The sequence below is a fragment of the Synchiropus splendidus genome, chromosome 18 (genome assembly GCF_027744825.2).
Source record: "Synchiropus splendidus isolate RoL2022-P1 chromosome 18, RoL_Sspl_1.0, whole genome shotgun sequence".
In the NCBI taxonomy this organism is placed as follows: domain Eukaryota; kingdom Metazoa; phylum Chordata; class Actinopteri; order Syngnathiformes; family Callionymidae; genus Synchiropus; species Synchiropus splendidus.
The window spans coordinates 8,233,254-8,249,030 of record NC_071351.1 but is presented as its reverse complement, the minus strand read 5'-3'; the positions used below and the strand labels follow the sequence as shown (position 1 = coordinate 8,249,030).

General features: G+C 44.2%; 2 protein-coding genes across 4 annotated transcripts; one reads left to right on the top strand and one right to left on the bottom strand.

Annotated features, from left to right (window-relative positions):
* Positions 1-27: 27 nt before the first annotated feature.
* si:dkey-72l14.3 (Glyco_hydro_56 domain-containing protein) lies at positions 28-11,315 on the top strand. Of its 3 annotated transcripts, none has more exons than XM_053849569.1 (7): positions 28-429; positions 4,978-5,619; positions 6,326-6,574; positions 6,969-7,115; positions 7,368-7,454; positions 7,598-7,792; positions 9,691-11,315. In XM_053849569.1, exons 2-7 carry the CDS (start codon positions 5,035-5,037, stop codon positions 10,072-10,074), a joined length of 1,647 nt encoding a protein of 548 aa, XP_053705544.1. In that variant the 5' UTR covers positions 28-429; positions 4,978-5,034; the 3' UTR covers positions 10,075-11,315. The 3 variants fall into 3 exon arrangements, with proteins under 3 accessions (XP_053705544.1, XP_053705546.1, XP_053705545.1); XM_053849570.1 differs by having other exon boundaries at positions 37-142; XM_053849571.1 differs by lacking the exon at positions 6,969-7,115.
* Positions 10,666-15,508, bottom strand: borcs6 (BLOC-1 related complex subunit 6). Its single transcript, XM_053849576.1, has 7 exons — positions 15,428-15,508; positions 13,851-14,413; positions 13,592-13,775; positions 13,336-13,518; positions 12,309-12,472; positions 12,151-12,234; positions 10,666-12,059 (listed from the first exon to the last, which is right to left on the bottom strand). Exons 2-7 carry the CDS (start codon positions 14,400-14,402, stop codon positions 11,934-11,936), a joined length of 1,293 nt encoding a protein of 430 aa, XP_053705551.1. The 5' UTR covers positions 14,403-14,413; positions 15,428-15,508; the 3' UTR covers positions 10,666-11,933.
* Positions 15,509-15,777: the final 269 nt, after the last annotated feature.

Genomic DNA, 15,777 nt, shown 5'->3' with positions numbered 1-15,777 from the left:
ATGTGAGGCACCGTGGCCAACACTGACCCTTCTTACCTTCTCACAGTAAGGAAGCTTAGCAGGAAGATGAGGTCACACGCCTACATCCACACACCTGCCCTCCTCTCCGCGATTTTTTTGATCAAACTCCAAAAACCTCCTGGTTAGTTGTTTTAATTCCTTGCTTCACTTTAACATATCCTCTCCTCTACTACCTACCTGTGTACTTCTGCCATTGTATCTCCATAGTTTCCTCTCTCCCTCAGCGTTAGCCTCCTCTCTGCCGCGTGGCACACATGCACAGCTTATCCATGTCCTCACAAACCTGGCAGCATTCCTTAATTTTTCAAGCTGGAGGAGCAAAGAGTAGAACCAGAAACAATCAGCTACGCAGGACTCAAAACTCATTCCAGATTTTAAGAGGTCAAAGTCGAACCAACTCCAGCATCGGTAAGTCCATGTTTTACTTTAGAATCATAAGTACAATGTTACCCATAAAGCTCTATGACGCTGCAGGACAGGTTGATAGGATGTAAAAACGTCCTACTTTTCAATCTCCATAACTAAAAATGTCCACATATTTGACATTAAAAAAATAAATTAGACTCTAGACACTATATTCACTATACAAAATGTGATTAGGATTAAACAACACGATACAAATATCCTGACAGCAACTTCTAAACTGCTGCTCATTCATGTATTTTTTTGTTCCAAAGGTCAAGTGCCACTCAAACCCAGTATTTTGCTTGAGCTTTCAGACAACCCTGGTCACGCTGCATTGAAATAATGGCTTCTACTTCAGTTATCCAACGTTTAACTTGAGGTTAAGAAGTGAACACTGTCATCCAGGAAATAACTACACCATTGCATTCTCAATGTACTAACAATGTGCTTGGAAGGAATGTACAGCATACTTGCTCAGTAATGGCCATTTGACAGGGTGCCCCCAGAAAAGTAGTCATAGACAACAGTATTGAAACATCAGGATCCATCACCACGATGACTTTTGTTTCTGTTTGACAGTATCTGAAACGATAGAATTATTTTTTGCACCCCAACTTCCAATGTCATGCAAAGCAATGTGATGTGATTCCAGTCACGTCACAACATAAAATGACTTTAAAAGTAAGACGTTAAAAGTACATATACTAGAATTTACTGGGATACTGACTCCAATGGGCAAACAATATAGACACACAATATCGTTTGACAGTTTTGCTTTTCATTCAATTCATTAATTCTTCTTCTTATTAAAATTCTTATTATTATTATTTATTTTTACAATAGTCACAACCCAGCAGCTAAATTCTGAGGTGTCTTCAGGTAGATATTATTTCTTACATTTTTTGTGCTTGGAAGTGAGGACAAGACAACTTAATAAAAATGAAAAATAAATAAATATGTTTCATCTTGTTAACCACGCACTGGAAGCAAGTTGCTAATTTACAATTGACGTCTTTCAAAGTAACCACAGCGAAATACGATAAGGGTAGGAGGAGAACAATGAACTCACTGAGAGCGTGTAACAACACATGAACTAAACGGCAACATGAGAATACAGTACTTGCCATCAACTAACTAAATACCTTACCGGAAGTGCAGCGAGTGAATAAATAAAATGGAACTGGTCGTTGCATTCTCAAGGTATTGAGAGCAAAGTTTGAATCATTTTCAACTTGATCATGATGGAAACCTATAAACCATGCATGCTACAGTTTTTCTTTCTTTTTTAAAAAACAACCAAAAGTAAATAAAGCCTTTATTTCCTTATGAAAGTTACAAGAAAGTACTTTCATATAGTCAGAGTTACAGCAAGAGGCCTCTTATTAATGGTGAAAACCTCGGTCTTTTCATACCAGATTTGTTTGTACAAAGTTGACTCTGAATCAGCGTGTGAGACTGGTTGAGCGTTTATGCATGCCTTGTAATGGACTGCAGGCCTTTCCAGGGTGTCCCCGCCTCTTTGAGGCAGGCAGAACAAAGCTGCAGAAAATGAGCAAATGTTGCTAGTATCAGCTGTTAATACACGAAAAACATCTTCTGTCACCACTGCTTCGTAAAAGTAGTTGTGAAACAGGGCAACATCCGTCTTCAACTAATCCCCATTACTTTCATTTGTACTTAAAGGACAGCACATTTTCCAAGAACTAGCCCCATTTTTTTTAATCAGCAACAGGAAGCAACAGCTTACGAACCTCCAGCCAAACCCATCCGCATTTAGTGGAGAAGCTATTAAAGTCCTCCGCGTGTTAGCCACAGGCTGAAGGCCACGCAAATCGCCAGCACGTGGTGACAGGGCTCCATTTCTTGGCATCACAACATGATGTCTCCGGCTTATCTCACCTCTGCATTTGATCATCCTCCGGAACCTCTCCACAGCAGCACTCTGTATCAGAGAGAACAAAACAATCCAGTGACGGCCTTTATCCTTCCATACGATGCGCGGAATAACAACATGATATGAGGCCAGCACGATAATGATAACACTTCACATTGAGGGACAAAATTGGTGCTTCATTTCCTAACTGTTGCTTTTTTTGTGAACTCAGGTAACAAGTGTTGTGAAGTCCTCGCTGCATCACTGCAGTTCAATTTCATGACACCAAAATAGGGCAGCAGATGGGAATACAGTTCACTTTTTGAAAGATCTTATTTTGGAATGTACAATGTGTAAAAATGGAGTAAGCCATTGGTGTCAGATAAACTTTAAATAAAACCTCTCATTTCACTTTCTTTTAAGGTAAAACAACAACATATATCTAATAAAGACTAGCAGTGTGAGGAGGAGGTTAAATCTGCTATAAATGGTGTTGGATAATACGAAGACAAAGACGGAGAGGAACTAAATCTTTGAGCTAATAGGTCCATCATAACAACTCAGCATTGCCTGAAATACATCACTTGAGCGCAGTGACTATAAACAAGATACTATTAAGATGATATTTACAGCTTCCCCAAAAAAGGGACGGGTTTTTCTTCCCATGGTAAGCTGCGCAGGCGGTTGGCTTAGGATCAGCTTATGCCCAGACACAAGAGGAAACACAGACCAGCAGCTTAGTCTGACCACATTAGACTGCACACATGAAGAGCATCCACACACTGACCAGTAAACACTCCAATACCGTCTCCTTCTGCTTGAATTTCCTTCTTTAAAATGAACATTGAAGGTTCTCATTCTAGTCTAGTGTATAGAATATGACAGTTTATACGTGTGTGCTCACATCTAGGCAGACGTGCAGTTCTTCACAGGGCACTAGGCTCGCACCTGAGCCTCATCATCGCGTGACCTTTACGTTCCTTTGAACAGTGGGAGGAAATTGGAGCAAGCAATGGAGCCCGCCAGCCTTCTTAAAATGGCCGAGCATGTTCAAAACAACTTTTTTTCGACGTCAGTCATGACAAATCTGCCAAGTAGAGGAACAACCAGGACAACTAAAAGGATTTCTGTCACACCTTCTTTAAAAGAATGTATTCGCGCAGATGTAGTAAATATAGTTTTTTGAAATTGCCATTGTGAAGTGCACTTTTGTTTTGACAAGAAAACTCCTTGCATTGTGCGGCGTGTCTGTTTTTAATGGCTTGTTCGTCGGCGTGCTTACATCAGCTGCCACCTCCAACATTTGTTGCCCAAATGGAAAAACCTAGTCGCGCCTAAATTAAGCGCCGCAAACTTGACAGTAATTGACCAAATATTTCTGAAGTATTCATAAATACGGCACGGGCAATGAGACGCGACTAAACAGCGCCGGACATGAATGAATGGTGAGAGGATGAATCGGCTATTCATCACACACGCTGGCCTTTGCAGAGACTCAATATCCATTTTTTTTTTATCACCTGAGGACATTCGAGACTCAACGTTTGACAGCAGTCTTCATCACCATCATTAAAAACACCAAAAAAATAACCCCCTTCGAGGGTTTCAAAGACCCAAGAATCCACATGCTGGAGAATTGATGCCGTCCTGGAGGCTTGACGTTCATATTTCTTTAAGTTGTCACTCATCTGTTGATGTCAGCAGATCTCAGACTATGTGCGTGTGTGTGTGTGTGTGAGTTTCAGACTGCAGTATTTCAGTTTCTGTAGATTGCCCACAAAGTTTAAAATCTTGCATCATAAATAAGAGACCGGGAGTGGAGTCTGCAGATAAAATTAGATCAGAGCTCTCAGCAGACTTGTTTTCCGGTGACCCCATGCCTTTACCAACAATTCCTGTGTTTTCATTTAAGACGCAGACAGATTATTTGCGTTATTGTTCTTGTCTTTAGTCGGTGCTGGTGGGTCAGATCACAAGGTTATCCACCTAAATGACAAGGGCCAGACTTTCCTCTATCCAGTGCCAGAGGAACACAACCCAGAGGCATCACTTCTCTCGGGTATGCCCTGGGTCCTCCTCCCATTTGGTCCACCAAACCAGTGCCTGACTCTCCTCAAACCTCAAATGGCATTGCAGTGTCTTCACTTCTACTCTGAGTCGCTCCTGACTCAGTGACTTACAGAGCCAAACAGAACCCCAGATAACAAACTCTAAACCAAAAATAAAACTTCACCGACATGTCAAGCCTGACAAAAGTGTTCTCTGTTAAACTATTGAATCTTTGTCTAAGGAGCCTCCTAACAAAGTGTTTACGTGCTGCAGTTTGCTCTGTAATTGATTCATCAATAGACAATCCATTACGGCCCGGTTCAGGCTCCGTGTTCTTTCTTGCTAACACTACGTGCTCAGCCTTGACAGCTGCCATCAGGAATGGTAAATGTTTCACTGCCAGGCAGGTGTCTGGGGTGAGATGGAAGCTCTTTCATGCTGCGGCCCCATCATAGCCACAAGGACCTTTCGCTCTGAATATCCTTAACATGCTTTAGCTATTTCAAGAAAGATGGTAGTCTTACAGTTGCTGGCCCAAAAATGAATGAGTCAGCAGTGTTACAATGTAAACATACTTTACTCACACGCTGAATGGTTGATGTCTTTCTGATACTGTTTTTCTCTTCCAGGAACATGAGTGGCTGTGTGGGAACAAAGGAGTGAGCCCGGATCATCTGGCTGCTCCAATGGCGTTAACCGACCCTCGGTTTCACCCAGAGCCCAAACCAACACGGAACAAAATCAGGAATATTACGCAGAGATTCTCCTCCATCACTTGTAAATATTACCTTCCCGTCTTTCTTCTTCTCACTGCCTTCGTGAACCCGAGCACAGCCGGACCGCCCCAGCCAGCTATGCCCCCTCTTCTGTCTGGACAGCCTTTCATCATCTTCTGGGGCATCCCAGATTCGTTCTGCTCCACGAGGCCGGATCCGAGATCTTATGGAATGGAGCGCAAGGGCAGGGTAGCCGTCTTTTATGAAGACACTTTGGGAAACTATCCCTATTTCATAGATAAAGACACAGCGGTCAACGGGGGCCTTCCACAACACACCAAACTGGAGAGTCATATTCAGAAGACACTGCAGGACATAGGCGAGGCCTTACCTGCTCCCAGGTACTTGGGTCTAGGCGTGCTGCGGTGGGAGGCCTGGGCTCCACAGTGGGCAAGAAACAAGGAGAAGCAAGAGGTTTATCGAGAGGCATCAAGGACATTGCTCAAGTCCTTCTTTCCCAGCTGGACCCCAGAGGAGGTGGAGAAATGGTCAAAGGTGAGGAAGCATAAGGATCATGGGATTCCTAAAATCACCCCCCTGAATCGCCTTCCCCTCATAAAATCAATTTTTACCCTTCCGACTATTGCCACCTGTTGAGTTTATCCCACTCAGATCTGAAATTTGAGATCAAGTCTGATCCTAATTCTATGACCAAACTGAAGCACACAGTAGACTTTGCCATGACATTTTTGGCCACTCAACATATAGAATGACTGGCTCATCTCTCACAATGATGCAAGAGAACTGAGCCACAGTGTTATGAAACGAAAAGATATGAGGAGAATGTCGAGAAGGCACAGTGAGATGGAGGGAAAACCATCAAAGGAGGTAGCAGATGGTGGAGTGCACAAGATTACGATGTGAAAAAACATGACCGAGAAGTTTCTTCTCTTGAGTCAAGAGAACATCTTTGATGAGAAATGCAAATATCTACTTTGTAGCAGAGCATGAAAGCGGACAGCCAAAACACCATTCGGGCCCTATAGTATCGCCCCAAAACATGGTACACACACTCGTAAGTGCCTTTGAAGCAATAACTTGAGAGGTAGCTGAGGCTACACAAGCGGAGAACTAAACGTGAGCCGCAAGAATTAGTCAGGAATCAGAAGTAGCAGGATAGTTTACACACCTTCGCACTTGTTTGGAAGGCAGTTTTGGACATATCAACTCGCAAAAACATTAACATTTTCTGGTGCCGCAGGTGGACTTTGAAGCAGCGGCCCAGTCAGTACTGACCGAAACGCTGCAGGAGATCAGAAGGTTAAGGCCCAAAGCATTGTGGGGGGTGTCTCCTTACCCCAGCTGCTACAACGGCGGCCCAAACCAAACTATGTTGGACGGTTACACCGGCCAGTGCCCGTCAGCAGACGCGGCCATGAACGACGAACTTCTGTGGTTATGGAAACGAAGCTCGGCCATTTACCCACTGCTCACCCTGGAGAAGCTGCAGGTGAGTTTCCTGGTAACTTGAAATTTTGGCCAGGTTCAGAGTATAGCCACTGCTTCTGGGTTATTTTGTATCACAAAATCTGAAGTGGAGGGAAGAGGAAGGGAGACTGTGATGAGAGATGGAGGGGTAAAAGATGAACATTGTTACAAAAGACAAGCTCTTTTGGAATGGAAGGAATTACGACAAAGTCATGAAAGTGCAGTACAGAAAGTATTGTCAGAGTCCTCACAGAGTTTTTCAGCTGTCAAGTGATTGGTAAGCATCAATCTGGATCGGCGGCGAAGCTTAATAGGTTTCTCCACAGCCTGCGACCCAAAATCTCCAGCGCTGCTTCAGTGAATTCCTGCAATCTGTCTGCCAGACTACAATAAATCCATCACATCTCACTTCACAGAGTGGAACACCAGGAGCCAAGCTTTATTTGTCCAGTCAAATCAGAGAAGCACTGAGAGTTTCCTCTGTGACTGGATCTGCATTTGACCTGCCTGTTTTCCCTCTGGTCAAGACCTTCTACGCCTCCACTAATACCTTCCTCTCTCAGGTGAGCTCCTCAGTCTGCTGGCGTGAAAAGAGAAACTGAAGCCCAAACAAGTCAAAGTTGGTAGCAGCATTACTTCAGTCAACACTTGGATATAGGATTAGAATTGCTTCATAAAAAATCAATTCGCACTCCACGTGTCACAAACCAAGGTACCACACTAGAGAACTCTCTGTTCCCACTTGACTGTGCCGAGGAAATAACACACATGAGAGACTCTCATGGAGTTCTTCCGTATATATTATCTCCCTGCAGGCAGACCTGGTCAACACTATAGGAGAGAGCGCTGCCATGGGAACAGCCGGTGTTGTTATCTGGGAGAGAAGCGAGACGAAGACGGAGGTAAGCAACCAGAAATTCACGAAAAGTCTGATCACCCGTGAAACACCATTTTCCAGACACTCCTCCTCGCCTAATGAAATTCCATCATCCGGGGCTGTGATAAAAATCTGCGGCGAAACAAATGTCAACATTTACATTTTCAGAGAGAGTGCCAGGATTTGGCAGAGTTCATCCGCAACGTCCTGGGACCGTACTCCGTCAACGTGACCACGGCCGCCCGCCTGTGTTCATCCTCGCTCTGCCAGGGACGAGGGCGGTGTGTCCGACAAAACCCAGAGAGCTCGGCCTACCTTCACCTCCCACCAGCTGCTGACGTGCCAGAAAAGGCGACCGAGAAGGTGAGCTTGAAATTCACAGGACGAAACTTTGCAAACCCAATGAGAGATCAATACACCTTCATCAGATCCCTAAATGTTAGCATGTGTACTGCGTGTTCCATGGAGAAGACCAGAGTGGAACCCAACAAGTACAATGACCAGGAGCGGAAAGAACAACAGGAGTTTATGCCCAAATAAATCAAACCAACATAGCTCAATAGGAGTCCAACATCCCGCACCTACTGTCCAAAAGCCAAAGCCATCCACACACCGGGAAAAACTCAAACACAGAAACCAGGAAAGACACAAAAAACACTAACAATCAGATGAAGCCGATGCAGACACCAGGGAGGAGAAAACAACACTAGTATTCTACAATTCTACGGAACTGTTTACTGCACAGATAAAGTGATGCTCACTGCTGGACACAAAGGTCTCCTAAAATCCACAAGCTGCGTCTCATGTCTATTTATCTCTGAAAGCATTCTGATCTTAAAAAGACTTTTCAAGTGAATGCATTTTATCGTGAGAACTGCGCCCATATTGCACCTGTCTGAGGAGTTCTGAACACATGCAACTTCAAACCAAAGGCCTCCAAAAAAGTGCAACTTCTCTGCCACTATGAGGATGAATATATTTTAGAAAAATACAATTTTCTTAAGTCAACTAAAAGCAAGTACCGCAGGGAGCTCACTCCTATGAATGCATGAGGTTGCGAAGATAATGAAGATTCATTTTCCGTCGAGTTCCTCTCAAAGTGACTTTCAGTACCTCTTTCCGGCACGTACTTTACACCGCATGAAAGACACTGATAATCTTGTATTCTAACCAAGAACAAAACAACTCCTCTTGAGTCAGAAATGATAAAGACAACCAGGCGTGACTTTATTAAAGAAGGAGCGAGAACTCCGGGGAGTCTAATTGCCCGGGGAGCTTCAGTGCTTAGAAAGCCGATAGGAAAACAAAAGCTCCAACCAAACCAGAAGGGTGGAGTGGGATAAATATTGCACTCACGCAAGACAACATCATTACCACGAGGAAGATGGGAAAGAAGCCTTGTTTCACAAGAATCGACGTGTGACTCTGCATATGTTTATGTTCGACACACTTCATGAGAGGACACGGTTTGATATTCGGTGGAGCCGATTCGGGTGAAGCACTTCTCGCGGTATAGACTTACATGATGCATGTTTGATGAGACCCTCCCAGATTTTCACTTCACTGTCATTTAAGTTTCAGTTTTCATCTGTCAGATTCTTCCCATCTGGCGTACGACTTGGCCAGGACTAGACCTTCCCCCTGTAACACGCCGGTTGCATCAGATATCACGGCAATTGGATGAAATTGGATCATCCGCTGGTGAACTTCTCCATGTTCCTCATCGATTAGTTTGCATAATAACACCCACTTGTCTCGCTCTGGCTCAATTTAAAGAATAAAATCAGGGTTATGATCCTAAGATCGAGTGAGAACTCTCATGCTACCCTCTTTTCCTACACACACTTCAGTTCTGCTTTGTATAATTGAATTCCTCTGCTCAAAAATGCATGAACCGCCAGCTCTCCCGATTCATCCGCGGCTCTCAGATGGATAATATACAGTCAAAAGTGTCTCTTAAAGGTATTGCCGTCGACAGCTAGCGTAGCATAATTTAGCAGCTATGGATGAAGCAGGCAAAGACTGTGTTTGAGAGGGTTTTAGGGGAGCGAGAGAGGTGAGGATTGGTGGGGAGCCATTTGAGTCCAATCACTCCTGAAAGATCTCCTCGGGTGAAAGGTCAGGCAGACACATTCTCTCCCGATCTCCGGCTCGATCCGAGTGAACTTATTACAACTCTTCTACAACTTATGAGCCATCCATCATAAGTGAATTAGCAGGTCAGAAGGAAAAGCCAAATAATCCTCCCATCTCCTTCTCAGGCAGTGAGCGAGAAAGCGACGAATCCCCCGGACGTGGAAACTAAAGCAGTCGAACCGGACCCAGCGGAGCTCTGGAAGAAAGACTTCCAGTGTCAGTGGTACCAGAGTTCAGACGAGGACATCTCCGACCAGCAGTCTCCGAAAGACGGCGCTTCTATCGGAGGGCCTTTTAACAGAAACGCTGGAGGTGTTTCCCGCGCAACAACCGCATCTTCCATCGCGTCAATTTCAAAAGGTGCCTCAGAGTCAAAGGGAAGTCCGTCCGCGCTTCCTGGGAGTCCGATGCCTTCAGTCGGAGGGGCTACAGACTGTAGTACCACTTTCCTCAGTTCCACCAGACTAACTGTTCTACTGTCGCTGCTGGCTGCATGCCTGGAACCTTAAATTACGGACAGAGCTGGCCTTCAACTGGAAGCTCAGGTCAACAGAAGTGCCCTGGATAGAGGGGAGAACTCCAACTTCAGAATCATAGTGAGAGTGATTTCATTTTAGCACTTTGAGTCCAACTGTTTCTCCAGGACGTGCCAAAAAAAACTGTCCCAAAAATGAGCCACCTTTTCAGTTTCAATGATTCAGTATGTGTAAAGAAATGCGGTTCCATCTGGATATTTTCGGTGAAACAGAAAAGATGCAAAGGAACTTTCATATTGGATAACTTTGGGTTCAAGTGCCTAAAAGAGATGTTGATGAGAGGATGTCTCTCAGAGTAGATTTGCTGTCATGTGTGAGCCACGATACTACGTGTAACAATAACCACCTGTACGTTCATATCAACCACATAAAGGACATTTCTCTCTGAACTTTGTGCCCGAACGAACATTTTGTTGATTGGTTTCAACATGAGGGACCTTGAAGCGGTCCCTCATGTTGAAACACAGGTGAGATCAGAATGGAGCCTGAAGTCACCCTGTTATGAGGTGCAAGTTACCAGTAACAGTCATCGAGGGCACAGGAAAAATGAGTCATCACACAATACTGACACAAAGGTCATGTAAATTTATTCATTGATCTTCCTTAAAATATACACTCAGGAGGGTGACAGGTATCTAAATTAGTTACAGAAATGTACACAGATGCATCAGATGAAACGGCAGACATTGATATTTACGATGAACATTAAAGTAATCTGGTGTTCCCCGGGCACATGCACGGAAATGATTCCCTCAGCTTCCAACGAATGGGGTCGAATTCTGATGAGGAGGATTTCACGCTCTTTGACATACAGGTTTTGCAAATGAAAAGGTTTGTTTACCATCTGCAAGTAAAAGCCAATGACAAGAGAGTCAAAATGTCATCCTGAATAATATTCATAACCTAAAATCATTGCGATAAAATAGATTTGAAAATGGAATGAATCCAGACAGTTGAAGGTTTAACTTCCGCAATGTTTTTACAGCAATGTTGGCTCTATAGGTTTAATCCTCAGCATCACTTACCGGTCCTGCAGTTCTGCTCTTCTCCAGACCAGAAGCTGGCTGGCTTATCAGTTAGACAAACTCACTGCAACTGCCGATGAAGTACACCGTATTCAGTAGTTCAAGTCAGCTTGTGCAGGTCGGTTAAGGGTTCAAAGGAATTCATCATAAAGCTACAGCTAAAGAAACTGGAGAATACAGTTATTTACTGCGGACGTTGGAAGGATTTTGTATATCTGAAAGAGCATTTCTCTTGGGAATGCATGGCAGATGTTGCAAGCTGAGGATTTGTTTGAGCACTCACTTCATGTTTACATTTTACATGCATCACACCAAACAGAAACCTTCTACCAGAGTCTTGTGTTGGCGAAGAGGTGACTGAGGCGTCACCTAAATGGCACGAGGGAAAGACGCTCCATAGAAGAGCAATAAATAAACAATAATTTCCCCAAACTAAGCCTCCAGGAATGTATCGATTCTATTCGAGTGTAAGTGAAAGACGCCATGAAAAAAAAAATACATGAAGGGAGACAGCACCTCCACGTGGACAAAGGGAGCATGTGCACTGTGGACGGATATTAAGTTAGTTTCCTGGAAGAAGCGGGTCTTGATCATCTCCAAAGACACGAGCCGTGAATAAATAATGATTAGAAGTTCAAATCAAATGTGGACGTCTTCCGGCGTGTAAAAAGGAGTTTGACTCATCCATCATGTTTGGTAGCAGTGCTGCGAGGACATAAGCGCTCGAGTGACCCCTGATCCCAGCAGACACGAGGTGCTACTTGCAGTGAAACTTGCCAGATGAGTCTACATGAGTTTGTACTGGGGTTACTTGCAGATGGCTTCCAGAGCATCCAGGGTGCGCTTGACGTCTCGGATTTGTGCAGCCAGAGTGTGTATGGGTTGCATGGAGCGGTCCAACTCCTCACATCTCGCCATGAGCGTGTACATGCCCTGTGCGAAGGAAAAACAGAAATAAAATCATCACGCAAACACACCGAAACCAGATTTGGGGGGGGGCGAACATAGGAGAAGAAAAGTAAACCTTTATACTCATGTCCACAGATTCTCCAAGGCTGTCCACGGAGTCTCTGTATGTCTGGATGTAGCCAACACTCAGGGCTGTCATCTGGGTCAAGGGTCGACAGGAAAGAGTCAGCAAGGAGCACTCAGTGAAACCAGGACGTTAACAGCGGCTATTACATTCTGTATGGTTCCGTTGAGGCTGCGCATCATCATCTCCACGCTTTGTGCTATCTCCTGGGCGTGTTTCTGAAGATCCACTAAGACGGCGGGGTCGATCGGCGGGATGTCTGCTGGTTTCCTTGACAACCCACGGCTCCGGTATATGGGACCCGAGCAGTCGGCTGAAGACGGCGAAAGGCGCAGTATAAATGCATGTAGTTGCATGAGATGAGTCAGACACTCTTAGACAGTCTTATGGACATGTGTAGAGACAGATACGGCACCTGCCATCACAACAAAACCCAGTTCTGTTCTAAACAAACGCCTCTATTACCCAGTTCAAACCTTCATTACCAGGCACTATAAATTATCCACCGATGCCACTGTAATGTGTTGTTCGTCCCCATTGTGTTGTTTTCACACAACAATCATCAGGAGGTGCAACTCAGGAGAAATTCATGACTTATTGACTTAATACCTAAAGCATCTGCTGCTGGGTGATAACAAAACAGAGGATAAAAACCGGCCCAAGTCTGGACCTGTCACTTTATCAATGCCTCACCACCAGGCTGGATGAGCACGGGGGAAATCCATTCAGCCTAATGAAACTGGATGAGTCATCCTTGGCGATTCAATAAGCAGCTAAATACCACAGAGGCCACACGGACGACCCCCGCCTCCAGTGGCTTTAAACAAAGTGGCTGACACTGAATGCGAGCAGAGGAGCAGCACTAGAGGAAAATCTTTCTCTGAGGAAAATTTGGTCATGAATTAGTTTAAGTCAAACAGAGGAGTAGAGTGACGGTGCTCAGGCTGACCTCACATGGTGGGAATCTGGAAGAGCAGTTTGGAATGATGTGTCTAATCTAGACACATCTTGTTTCAGTGTCAACGCACTTCAATACAGCGGCTCTACAAAGGTTGACCTTTATAAGCAAAATGAAGGAGAGCAACAAATGGCGTCAGCTCATTTCATCCCTGTCAGTTATTTACTGGTCACTTCAGTCCGAGGGCTGCAGAATGGTGTTCTCTGATGTCTACTCACAGTCACTGCAGTCCAGACTGGGCTTGGAGCTCATCTTTATTTTCTGCTCAAGGTTCTTGGTGATGAAATGAGTCAGATCTCCATCGTGGCTGACGGTGCCCTCCAGCTCCAGAGCCGAGGAGATTGTCGCCCTCCTGCCCTCCGACTGACCTCCCCGTCCTGCTCCTCTGGACCCAGATGCACCTGTCAAATAACAAGGACAATAAGCAGAGAGGAAAAGAAGAAACATTGACTAACCCAAGGTCAATCCACTGACCTCCACAAGCCTGGCTAATTTCATCTAAACTCTTGCTGTCTTGCATCCCTCGAACATTACGAACCCAAACCTGCGCCATGACATGAGGAGGGCAGGGGGCGTCCTCTGACGACAGAAGCGGAGGTGGAGAAGACGATGAAGCGGTGCTGGAACCAGGTGCCGAGGAGGAGTAGTGTCTTAGTGACTGTAAAGTAGAGGGCATGAAATCAAAACCAAGAAATGACATACTTCTACGTCTATCAATTTAGTGTGATTCTACCTGTGTTTCATTCCTAGCTTCTTCACGACTATGTTTGGATTCACTCTTCTCATGTTCCTCTTCATCCTGCTTCTCTTTCTCGCCATCATCTCGCTCAGCATCAGGAGCAAGACGTCTCCCCCTACTCCCAGCCTCCTCTCTCATGGAGGAATGTTTCGTCGGAACGTGATGTAAAGAGTCCCACAGAAGATCTCCTCCAGAGTTCTGAACAGCATCAGAGGCTTCGGGACTGGCTGTGTCTGTGGACTCTGAGTCTGGTCCATGTGAGGTTCCAGTCACGTGACTGTAATGTAGCGATAAACCTGTTCTTTGGTTATTGTCTGTTTCTGTGTCCGAACAAGCCTCGGCATGGTAAACTTTGCTTCCCCCGACAGAGTGTTTGTCGGTATGTTTTTGGGACAAGCCATTCACTGTCTCTCCATCCTCAGGAGCTCTTTCTTGGCTGCATTTGACAGATTCTGGATCACAAAGGCCATTTTCTGCAGACATTGAATTCACCACACCATTGGGGCTTTCTGGCCCCTCAGTGCCTCTGGCAGGTGGGAGACTCATAACTCCATCTGCTACAGTGAAAAAAACAGTTATCAGAACAAATGAATCCATACATGTCAATCTAGTCACCATTTCAGAATACAGTATAATAAGTTGCTGACTATTCGACTTGCAATAGGGGCATTAGATTTCCAGTAAATTTACAAAAAGCTCAATGGGAATTAATGGATTTAATTGGAATTCAGTCCAAGCCCTTGCAGTTGTACCCACTTTTTTTTTCAATTCTTGGAATTTGCAACCGTAAGTAGTAAAATCCCACTTATAAAAGGTAGGTTTGGAGGCCTGCAGTAGAACAAACAAGCATCAATGTCTGCACTCTGCTCCTAGCTGGCAGAAATTAGACAGGAAATGGACAAGATTATGAATTAACTTTATATAAATGAAGAATATCTGCTTCCCCTTATCTTCCTGAATCATAAAACACCATGTACAAATGTATAATAAGAAAGAGGAGCTATGGCAGAAGCTACTTTCAACCTTGGTTTCATTTCCAAGGAGTTCACGTGACAGCTATGAACAAGTTTTTACTGAATGCACTCACAGTATTTAACATTTAGACTTGTCTCTTTTTGGCCGTCAGAATGGAATCAAAAATATTTTCTGAAAATCCACCAACGGGCGACCAGTGTTGTCTGGCGTATGTTTTGGAGTTATGTGTTTTAACGCAGCACACGGTAGAAGTACAAGTTTAAGATAAACAAATGACGTAATTGTATTCTTCAGGAGTCTTAATTTGAAGGATAACTATCGCGTGCCTACTGACACGTGTGCGGCTGGACTTCTAGAAATATACGTAGGTGAGAAACACCAAAGTTGAGAACAGAATAAATAGAGAGTTTCAAGAAAGTGCTCTTGACATTAGCCGCCTTGTTAGCTGGAGGCTGCTAAGCTAACGTCAGCTGCCGAGGCCCCACTAAAACGTTTAAAACCATATCATTTTATGACACACACAGATTAATGTTGGTTTCACAAACCATCCACACACGATAGAAAGGCGTTTATGAATGAACACACGAATTACTCACCTGCCTGGTTCTGGATTAGATATTGTAAATACAAATGCGTCCGTTCACAAAATCCTTCCCCGCGCCACTCAACAATAGTTCCGCCAGCTGAACTAAACTTAAGAATTAAGCAAGAAATAAAGTTTTTTTGCGTTGTGTTTTATTTTTAATTCGTGCGAAAAAATGGCAAGCATTAAAGTGATGGTTAAAATCTATGTCATGTATATTTTAAAAATGTTTTACAACTGTAAATCAATTCAACTTATGTGTTGTTATTTGTTCATGTTTTTCCGCAAAAGAATTTCACCACAAAAAAGTAAGTATTTCATCGGTCGAGTTTTACTTTATAATTCCAATGTGTGTCTATGTAA

Bases quoted from the DNA above. Each gene is read 5' to 3' on its own strand.
- borcs6 (XM_053849576.1), bottom strand. From the start codon at position 14,402: ATGAGTCTCCCACCTGCCAGAGGCACTGAGGGGCCAGAAAGCCCCAAT. The intron at 13,519-13,591 runs GTCAGTGGATTG...GTTATTTGACAG, and splicing joins AATTAGCCAGGCTTGTGGAG to GTGCATCTGGGTCCAGAGGA. The intron at 12,235-12,308 runs GTAATAGCCGCT...CCCTTGACCCAG, and splicing joins TCAACGGAACCATACAGAAT to ATGACAGCCCTGAGTGTTGG.
- si:dkey-72l14.3 (XM_053849569.1), top strand. From the start codon at position 5,035: ATGGCGTTAACCGACCCTCGGTTTCACCCAGAGCCCAAACCAACACGG. The intron at 6,575-6,968 runs GTGAGTTTCCTG...CTCACTTCACAG, and splicing joins TCACCCTGGAGAAGCTGCAG to AGTGGAACACCAGGAGCCAA. The intron at 7,116-7,367 runs GTGAGCTCCTCA...ATCTCCCTGCAG, and splicing joins CTAATACCTTCCTCTCTCAG to GCAGACCTGGTCAACACTAT.